The 9,844-nt window shown below is 32.5% G+C and overlaps 6 protein-coding genes across 6 annotated transcripts; 3 read left to right on the top strand and 3 right to left on the bottom strand.

The window, feature by feature from the left end:
• Nucleotides 1-87: 87 nt before the first annotated feature.
• Nucleotides 88-438, top strand: AC631_01391 (uncharacterized protein; the record flags this gene model as incomplete). The annotated part of the gene is made up of 1 exon (XM_015610221.1): nucleotides 88-438. One exon carries the CDS (start codon nucleotides 88-90, stop codon nucleotides 436-438), a length of 351 nt encoding a protein of 116 aa, XP_015469013.1.
• Nucleotides 439-492: 54 nt separating this feature from the next.
• On the bottom strand, nucleotides 493-876 carry AC631_01390 (uncharacterized protein; the record flags this gene model as incomplete). The annotated part of the gene is made up of 1 exon (XM_015610220.1): nucleotides 493-876. One exon carries the CDS (start codon nucleotides 874-876, stop codon nucleotides 493-495), a length of 384 nt encoding a protein of 127 aa, XP_015469012.1.
• Nucleotides 877-1,175: 299 nt separating this feature from the next.
• On the bottom strand, nucleotides 1,176-3,188 carry AC631_01389 (uncharacterized protein; the record flags this gene model as incomplete). The annotated part of the gene is made up of 1 exon (XM_015610219.1): nucleotides 1,176-3,188. The coding sequence occupies one exon, from the start codon at nucleotides 3,186-3,188 to the stop codon at nucleotides 1,176-1,178; it is 2,013 nt and encodes a 670-aa protein (XP_015469011.1).
• A 499-nt stretch (nucleotides 3,189-3,687) lies between these two features.
• Nucleotides 3,688-4,566, top strand: AYR1 (acylglycerone-phosphate reductase; the record flags this gene model as incomplete). The annotated part of the gene is made up of 1 exon (XM_015610218.1): nucleotides 3,688-4,566. One exon carries the CDS (start codon nucleotides 3,688-3,690, stop codon nucleotides 4,564-4,566), a length of 879 nt encoding a protein of 292 aa, XP_015469010.1.
• A 187-nt stretch (nucleotides 4,567-4,753) lies between these two features.
• Nucleotides 4,754-6,916, bottom strand: AC631_01387 (uncharacterized protein; the record flags this gene model as incomplete). Its single annotated transcript, XM_015610217.1, has 1 exon — nucleotides 4,754-6,916. One exon carries the CDS (start codon nucleotides 6,914-6,916, stop codon nucleotides 4,754-4,756), a length of 2,163 nt encoding a protein of 720 aa, XP_015469009.1.
• A 228-nt stretch (nucleotides 6,917-7,144) lies between these two features.
• On the top strand, nucleotides 7,145-9,739 carry AC631_01386 (uncharacterized protein; the record flags this gene model as incomplete). The annotated part of the gene is made up of 1 exon (XM_015610216.1): nucleotides 7,145-9,739. One exon carries the CDS (start codon nucleotides 7,145-7,147, stop codon nucleotides 9,737-9,739), a length of 2,595 nt encoding a protein of 864 aa, XP_015469008.1.
• Between the last annotated feature and the right edge of the window lie 105 nt (nucleotides 9,740-9,844).

Raw genomic sequence — 9,844 nt, 5'->3', positions numbered from 1 at the left:
TTTTTTTTTTTTTCGATTTTTAACTGTAGAAACCATAAACAATTAGGGCACAATAAAAATCAAATTGACAATTCTTGTTCGATAAGAATGTTACACATTTCTAAAAGCTTTAGGCCTTTCACTATCTCATATGCTAGAGGGCTTTCATCAACATCACGGAACCTAAAGACTTCTTTAACGTTTTTCACCAAGGAAACTTGCATGCTTTGCACCAACGCAAAAAATATTTTACATGATACTTTGAAAGATGATGCATTGAAAGATAAGGAAATATCGCTAGAAACTATCGATATTATGAAGCCTGAAAATTCTAAATGGTTTGATGTATACTGTTATGATGTTCCTGTGCTACACGTGGAAAGGCCTAACCAAGCAAAACCTGTTAAATTCATGCATTATTTTTATAACGACAAATTAATTGATGAATTGACTAAATAATTATGATATATATGAAGCAATTAGACAAAATTGGGAGTGAACTTAGGTATATTGTTATGCTCGTTTTTGCCTTCGAGTATTAGGTTTATTACTTTTTGTTTCCAGTATTGAGCTATTTATGTTGTCGAATGAATATTCGTCTACGGGGAATTCTTCAGAATGAATGATTTTTCTTTTCTTAGTAGATGAAGTGTTATTTTGATTGATTTTTAGAAGTTGAGATTGTAACTCATTGATTTTAAATTTTAATTCATCATTTTCCTTCCTTAAAGATGTACACTTTTTCTCTGACTGTTTCAAGTTGTTTTCGAAATTCCCTAGATTTAAGCATGTCTTTTTATTTCCATCGACCATTTCGTCGTAAATCTCCAGTTTCTGTTGGTATTTTTGTTTTAAATCATCAATTACTTTAATTCTTTCTTTCCCAATTTCTTCCATCTTGTTTATTTTAAGCTTTTCAGCTAGTAGCTCTTTCTTAGCATCCTCGTACATACTTTTCAAAGCAATGGAACTATTATTAAATTTGGTTTCTTCTATCTTTCTTTTCTTTGTAATTTCTTTGATATTTTTTTCTAATTCACTGACTTTATTTTCGAGTGACAAAGATTTAGCCTTTTCAACCGATTTACCTTGCTTCTCTATTGTCAATGTTTCTTCTTTATCCTTAAGCTTGATCTTATACTCTTCTAATTTCTCCAGGGCACCTTTCAATGTAGCTAATTCTTTACTAAGGTAATTTATTTTTCAATAAATTTGGAGTGTTGGATAAGCATTTCATTCTCAAGCAATTGCTTATCTTCATGAGATTTTCTCAAGTCATTAGTAGATTGCTCTATTTCAAGTAGAAGGGAATGATTTTTATTCAGAACTTTGTCAAAATCTAATTTGTACTTTTCTAATTCTGCAACCTTCATCAATAAACAATTAGCTTCATTCTTCATTCTTGTTTTCTCATCCATAGTAATTGAACTTAGTTGTTTATAAGACTGAATTTGAGACTCGTAACTTTTAGAGTAGGCATCCTTTTCCACTTGAGATTGCAGCTTTAGATTCTGTATTTCAGATCTTGCATCTTCCAAACTACGTTGAACTAATGTTAATGATTCGTTTGCATGTGCCAATTTCTGTGAAGATTCAAAGCTTTTCCTTTCAAGAATAGATATAGTCTTATCAAGTTTAGCTTTTTCAGTCTGTAACTTTTGATACTTATCCATATATTCTTCTCTAGAATTGGTCACTTCGCTTAAATGCAGTTCTATTTTAAAAACTTTTTCTTCATAGTCCTTTTCTATGGACACTTGCTGATATATAGCTGTATTGACATCATTCAAGTTGCTTTCAATCTTAGTGAAGTGTGTATCACTCTTGTTTAAAATGGCTGCGAAATTTGGTATCAAAATATCATCCTTCAAATTAGAAAAAAAGACTTGGCCTCGATTCTCGATTTGCTTAACAAGTGGACCTAGTTTTCCAGAAATATTATCATTTATGGAAGATAATTGTGAAGATAACGTATGGAAGTTATTTTCATATTTTGTGTGATTAAAATCGTTACATTTTGTAAAATCATTTTTCATCTGACAGTAACTAATGTTCAACTTTTCCTGAACATCTTTACTAATATTTGAGAGTGCTTCTTGTAACAAGCTATTCTCATTTTTAATTAAGGAAGGCAAAGAACTGTTGAGTTTATCTGACAACATATTTTGCAAATGGTTCTGCAACAGAATCATGTTCTCACTGTGGTTCTGATTAATTTGACTTATCTCCTGAACCAAAGAGGAAGTTTTCAACTTTTCTTCTGATAAGTTACCTGACAATTCATCTACTGTGCTGTTCAAGCTGATGATTTTGAGATTTTGACTTTCAAGTCTGAATTTGAATTTATTGTACTTTGATTTATATAGATCAATCTTTTTTATTGATTCATTTATCTCATCTTTAAGCGAACGTATTCTATTCTTTATACTTATGTTTTCGTCCCGCAAGATTCTAAACGTTTTAGAGTATTGCTTTTTTTCATTCTGCACCAAATCCAAATTTTCTTGTAGTATATGCATCGAGGTTTTCAAGTTTTCAGTCATTTTTGCAACATTTCGCAATTTATTTTTGTTCATAGATAATTCAGTGTTTTTCATACTAATTTCGTTATTTTGGTTTATTAGTTTAGCCTCTAACTCGTTACACTTATTTTCCAATTCATTAACAAGTATGAAATATGATTTAGAGATACCCAGTTTAGTATTGTTTGTAGAACAAGAGGTATCTGGTGGTCCAACTTTAACTAGAGACGTTGAGACACTAGGGTTGCAAGTAGAAATAGTGATGTTTTTATCCCTTTCATCTTGCAACATTTCTTCTCTTATTCTAAGACAACTATTACTACCATCTTTACTTAAACCACTTATTTCTGTGAGATTACTATTGATATTATTCAATTCTTTCTTATGCAACACGCCATCATCATGCTTCATTGAAGTATCCTCCAGCACATAATTTTGATTCATACGATATTTCTCTGAACTTTTATAACTAATCAAATTTAAATTTTGTCTTGAATGGTTAAATAAAGTACCAGGTGTACGATTTGTGAATTTAAAATCATTTGAAGTGTTAATAGAAGGATCGGTTATGGTTGTTGAAAAGCTTTCAACTCCTATAGTTGAGATATCATTACGAGAAACATTGGAAGTATTGGGAGCCGATGTAATATCATCGTCACAAGAACTATTTTTAGTAGTACATGTCATGGTTATTCATTAAGAAAAAGACATATAAATAAAAAAAAAGTCGCTAAAATGTGTTGCAAGAATAATTGCTTAGAAATGAATTGGTGTCATATCATCAGTTTATGATATAAATCTAAAAATTTAATAACCTGCTGCAAATATTAAATATATGTCAGAAATATGCTTGATAAAGTATATTGATGCTTAAAAATAATCATATTCAGTAGTGTCTTGTTGCACTTTTTTGATCTAAATAACGATACTCGATTCATTATATAATGGAAAAGATGAATTACGGAACTGAACAGAATAGAAGCATTATTTCTAGAATAAATTACAGTAAGCATGTCCACTCAGTCGTAATGAATAAAATTGCAGCTCACGAAAATCACATTCAACGCGATTATTGGAGATGTAGCAAAACCTCGGTGTGATCACACATTTTAATTTATAAACTACTTCCAATTATCAATAAAATTGGATATTTAGAAGCAAATATAAATATAACTTATAATATAAAATGCCAGATCGTCAAAAATCAGTACTTGTAACAGGTGCTTCATCAGGAATCGGATACTCCACAGCAATTGAATTTGCTAAACGAGGATATCAGGTGTTTGCTGGTGCTAGAAGATTGAAACCTATGGAACCATTAGCCAAAGAATATGGAGTTGTTATCTTTGAGTTAGATGTTTCATCGGAAGAGAGTGTTAAAGAGGCGAAAAAATTTATTACTGAAAAGACAGGAGGATATCTTGATATATTGTACAACAATGCTGGTCAGTCATGTACTTTTCCTGCTTTAGACGTCACTGATGAATGGTTTAAACAGTGTTATGAGGTGAATGTATTTGGACCTATGAGATTAGTGAGGGAATTAGGACCATTGGTTATTAATGCACAAGGTACGATTGGGTTTACTGGTTCAGTTAGTGGAATTTTACCTTTCCCGTTATCTTGTACATATTCGTCTTCTAAGGCTGCTATCCACCAATATGCTGCCACTTTAAGAATTGAAATGAAGCCATTCAATGTTAAAGTTATTAATATAGTTACTGGTGGGGTTAGGACGAACATTGAGGATAAGAGACAGCTACCAGAGAGTTCTCTTTATAATGTACCTGGTATGAAAGAAACTCTTGTTGAAAGGCAACAGATGGCCAAGAGAAACCATCCAATCAGTTCAGAAACCTATGCTAAAAGAGTAGTCTCTGATTTTGAAAAACTGAGAATAAACGGGCCATTAAATATTTACAGGGGAAGAATGGCTACGTTTTTAGGCTACTTACTATGCTGGTGTCCAAGATTCTTAGTTGAGATTATCTTCATTAGAAAGTTTAAATTGACTGCAATTTACAAATTTTTAAGAACCAAGTACAGCAAGGAACATCTTGATTAAATATATATATGTTACAGATTATCGTAGTATAAGTATAGTAAACATCATGGATTATTTGACTAATTAATGCGAAAAGATCAAAAATAAATTAGATCTCTAAATGATTATGTATAGGTTGTTTCCTCATGAGTTAATTAGCTGTATTATATTGGAATTCCCGCGTGCCAAGTACTGATCCATATATGATTCAGATTTTAGCTTTCATTTTTGGATCGATAGAACCCACGTTATCGAGATGCTGTATGTCAGTATCGAATAATTCTTTGCACAAGTGATCAATGACCCCCCAACCATATCCATTCGAAAACTTTCTCCTTACAATTATATTATTATGAGCATCAGGTGGTAGATTGACTAAAATCTTTCTCCAGTTCAACTTTGGAGTGTGATATTTCTTGGCAATCTTTACTTGCTTATCTAGTTTCCATTCATTATAATTAAATAAAACCTTTCCCAATCTGGAAGATTTAGATCTTTCATGTTCTTGTTCTGGTCCGATGGGCAAACCTTCAAAATGGTAGTATTTGTCATGAAAAATTACAGGGTTTCTAGAGCCCGGTTTGAGTATATAGTTGCTGGATGGTGTAGGACAAAACATTGTACTTAAAGCAGATTCAAGAGAAGAAGCTTTCGGCGGTAAGTTCAATTCAACCCTTTCATCTGATTCTGATTGAAGGGTGTCGTTTGCTCTTCTTACTCCAGATTTAAAAGATGTTTCATTATTTAGACTCGCAGCAACGGAATCATCAGTTTCACTGTTGTAATCGACCAAATCACTTCCTTTTGCATTAATCCTTAATATATTTCTTTGCTTCCTATTTGGTCCCTTCTTAACCAGATGCTTATTGTGTCTATTTGTACTTAAATTTAATGATAATAATTGCCTGTAAGTTTCATTTTTGTTTCTCTTTTGTTTAGTAGAATCAGATTTTTCTGTTTTATCAGCAGGGATCTCACCGACAGATTCTTTGGTGGTGTTGGTTTCAATCAGCCGGGTATCATCATGATCATAGCTCTCTAGCTTCTTATTCTTGTCATGCTGCAACCTTCCGACATCACCCAATGCTTCATAATCAAGATACAACAAGCCGCTCGTTCTTAGCGGAACTATACCATCATTTATAGCATTAGCGTAGAGCGTTAAATTTTCAAATTTACTTAGAAAATCTTGCAAGGGGTCATCTGGCAACATTTCTAGTAGTGGCTTAAATGTATCTCTTTTATGCATATCGTGCTTATTTGCAAGTTGCTTAAAGTTTGGAATTTTTTTCAGCAAGGTTAAATCTCGACCAGTTTTGCCTAATGTTCCTAAATCTAGAAACCATGATATCAAAATATTCATTTCACTTAAAATGCCTAACAAAGGACTAGCCATGCATATTAAATTTTGTGGTTTTATATTTTTATTCATGAAATAATCCTCTCCTCTAGTCAATAGTATTTCCTTAATAGCATATAATTGAACCAAACCCCCTAGTGAATGACCGATAAATGAAATCTTAGCTATTTGAATTCCTGAATCATTCAAGTCTTCAATCAAATGAGTTACATATTTCGACAATCGTATTCCTAATTTTTTGATTCCTTTTTCGCTCTTACCAGCATTTCCTTCATACCCTCTAACAAGAATATTTTCTGTGACACTAGATTCTAATGAATCCTTCAAGTGTAGCATGTCTGCTGTTACATTCGAGAAAATACCGTGAGTAAGTATTATTAAATGCACAGGCATTTCTGGATATTTGGGCTCATTTGTCCACAAATCCTTAGTGTTTTGCTTCTTTACGTTCAATTTTGGATTCACTGATACCCCCAAGGTCGCTTCGCTATCTCTATAGCTAAAATCCTTATTACCTACAGAGGTCAAAGAGCTCGGAAACGGACCATGGTTTATTCTTTTCATAGCTTTGAAATCATCACCAATCATAAAATCATACATTATAACAGTTTTAGTCGTTATAATAATCTGTGAAATAACATCTATGGACCACAGGTATATGGGGTATCCATCTTCCGAATCTTTCACATATGAATTCTCATTTAATTTAAGCTTTACATTAAAAGTTTGGCCTGGCTTTATTTCATTTTCAAATATGACCTCCTTGTTGTCTTCAGAATCACTCGGATTGAATTCTTTAAGATGGTCATAATTATGTGGTATTACGTGACAATATAAAATAAAGGGTCCATTTAGTAAATGAATTGCTCGAATGGATGCTCTTTCAATATTTTTAAGGCGGTAATATATTTCCTTTTTATTTGGATCAATCAGGGTATATGTTATAGTATAGCGGCAAACTCCACCCAAGTTCAAACTATCTTTATCTCTGTACCATAAGTAGGGTCTCATATTGGCCCTGCTGCTTTAGAGGTGTGTATGGCTTTGTCATCTTAAATAAAGAGAGGTTTACTAATGTCGTAACTTGGGGTAGATACGACATGCGGATATTAAATTAACCGAATATATAAATATTCTATGAACAATTCTACTAAGAGTATTAAGTTCTTCCTTTAGTCAAATAGGATGGAAACCTATTGAACAGTTTCTACCGGCTATAATATAAAGACTTTTCAAAATATGCACGTTGAAAACCTGTCTTCTTCAAAATCCGATGACATGGAGAGCATTCCATTTTCAAGATCACCATCATCAAACTCAACTGGAACAACCTCAAAATCGTCGACAGACAACAAATTCTATACATTGATTATAATAGGGTTAAGAGGAGTTGGAAAATCAAGTTTAGCTTTAATGGCGCTGGCCGCTTTAAAGTATAAGTACGTGGATGTTGAAAAATGTGTCCTGGAATATACTGGTATGCCTGAGGCCCGATTTCTTGAAACGGTGACTGTAGAAGAATACAGAGAATTACAATTTAAGTTAGTTTTGAGTGCCTTGAAAGAACATGAAAACAGTAATCTGATAGTTGTGTTACCTTCCACAGTTATTGACTCCCATTTGTTAATGAACTATTTAGCACATAAGGAATACCCATATATTATAAATGTTGAAACGGAAGAGTCACGTATTTTGAATTATCTTAATTTCAATGGATCTTATGATAAAGGGGTCAAATTAATTCAGCTGAAATTTTTAAAGTATAGAGCGATTGCCAAATATAATTTTTTTAATTTGAATTCAGATTTGCTGTTTATAAAGGAAAATTTAATTTCAATTGGTAGTAATAATACTTATTCCAATAATGATAGTAATAGTTATCTTCTTTTAAAACCCATTGAAAAAGAGTTCATAAGATTTTTAAACTTCATACTTAAAGGATCATACTCTGCGGCAACAATTTCTGGAAATTTGCATTTGAAAATGAACTTCCTAGAAAGGTTTACTAGTTGCTTGCAAATCAGCTTTCCAAATAGCATAAATGAAGGATTTTTAGATAGCCTACACGAAACGATTTATGGCTCAGACGCAATTGAGATTCAGTTCGATTTGATTCAAGTTATTAAACTAAACATATCTGCATCGAACGTGAAGATAGATGAATTTGTCGCACAAGTAAGGCGTTATACTTATTGTTCCATTCCAATAATATTGAGCATATCCAATAGTTTATCTCAATTGAACTTATTCATTGATGAGTATTCCATTTCGTCTGGTAACGACTATGATCAAATCAGAGGGGACTTGAGAAGTTTTTATTTCAACATTTTGTACTCAGGAATTAAAACCGGATTAGACTATCTTATAGTAGATTTGTCGATGTGCTTCAATGATAAAGATAATTTTATATCCAATGAATCCAAATTTGAAGACATAATTTCAATCTTGAAGGAATTGGTAATTATTAGTGGCCAAACAGAAATAATTGGATCATTTTCTTCTGATGATCCAAATTTTTGGATATCACAGTATGGAGCAATTAAAGTTGTCGAATTAGCCAAAACTATAGGAATTAAATTTTTAAGGCTCACTTCGCCTGCAAATGAACTATCTGATAATTTTAAGGTTATGTTTTTTAAACAGAATTTGAGATTAATGTATCCAAACTTGGATATGGAGGTTATTGCTTTTAACACAGGGAAACTAGGAAAACTTTCTAAGCTTATGAACAAGACTTTAACTCCTGTTTCAATCAAGAAGGGGCTAATTACATCATCTGATCTAGAATCAGACGGAGGTTCAAGTTTGTCATCATTTGATATACAGAGAGCATTAAATTCGTCCTTTATTACTCCATCTTTAGACTTTTATGTTATGGGTATAAATGTGACGAAATCTTTATCTCCCGAAATGCATAACTCTGCTTATAGGGCACTTGGATTGCCCCATTGTTTCAAGATATTTGAATGTTCTTCATTGATACCTAACTTGACAAATTTAGTCAACTCTCCCACGTTTGGAGGAACTGCTATTATCATGCCTTTCAAGATGGAAGCCTTAAAGTATGTTGATACAATGTCAAACCATGTCAAAATAATAGGCGCATTAAACACAATTATTGCTGAAAGGTCGATTGAAAATCCGAACAAGATAATAAATATCAGAGGCGAAAATACTGACTGGTTGGGTGTGAAATTAACATTACAGGATAATATCTCGCCAATCAATGCTATTAGCAAAAATAAAACGGCACTTGTAATTGGAGCAGGTGGTATGAGTAGAGCAGCAATTTATGCGCTAATACAATTAGGATATCAAAAGATTCTTCTTTATAATCGGACTTATGAAAAAGCCCAGCTGCTTGCAAACTACTATAACAGTTTATCTCCTATTCGTTCATCTATAGCTTTATCTATAGGGGAAACTAGTTCCAATGATGATTTAAATTATTTTGAAATTAATTTATTGAATGATGATGAATATTTGAATGCAAAAATTCCAGACAATTTTGATTACCCATCTGTTGTTATTTCATGCGTTCCGAGCTCAGATCCTCTCACAGGCAAGCTAACCAATTTTGAATTGTCGCTGGAATGGTTTAAAAGCCCATCTGGTGGGGTTGTATTAGAAACAGGTTACGATCCATTAGTAACGCCTCTTTTGAAGAACACTAGTCAATTCAGTAGCAAGGGATGGGTTGGGATAAACGGATTGAATTATCTTTATGCTCAGGTATTGGCCCAATTTGAGATGTTTACAAACAAACCTGCTCCAAAAGCACTATTGAAAGATGTTGTTATAAAGCATTATCAAATGAAAAAGTGCGAGAGCTGAAGTATATATATGCTATATATGTAGCTTAGGAATAAGTACATAATATGATTAATTTGCCAAATATTGGCCAATAGCAATAATTATTCTTTCATATTATAATGTACT

This window comes from Debaryomyces fabryi (assembly GCF_001447935.2).
Source record: "Debaryomyces fabryi strain CBS 789 chromosome Unknown contig00018, whole genome shotgun sequence".
Taxonomy (NCBI): Eukaryota; Fungi; Ascomycota; class Pichiomycetes; order Serinales; family Debaryomycetaceae; genus Debaryomyces; species Debaryomyces fabryi.
The sequence above is the reverse complement of the archived record's forward strand: the minus strand, read 5'-3'. Positions and strand labels throughout refer to the sequence as shown.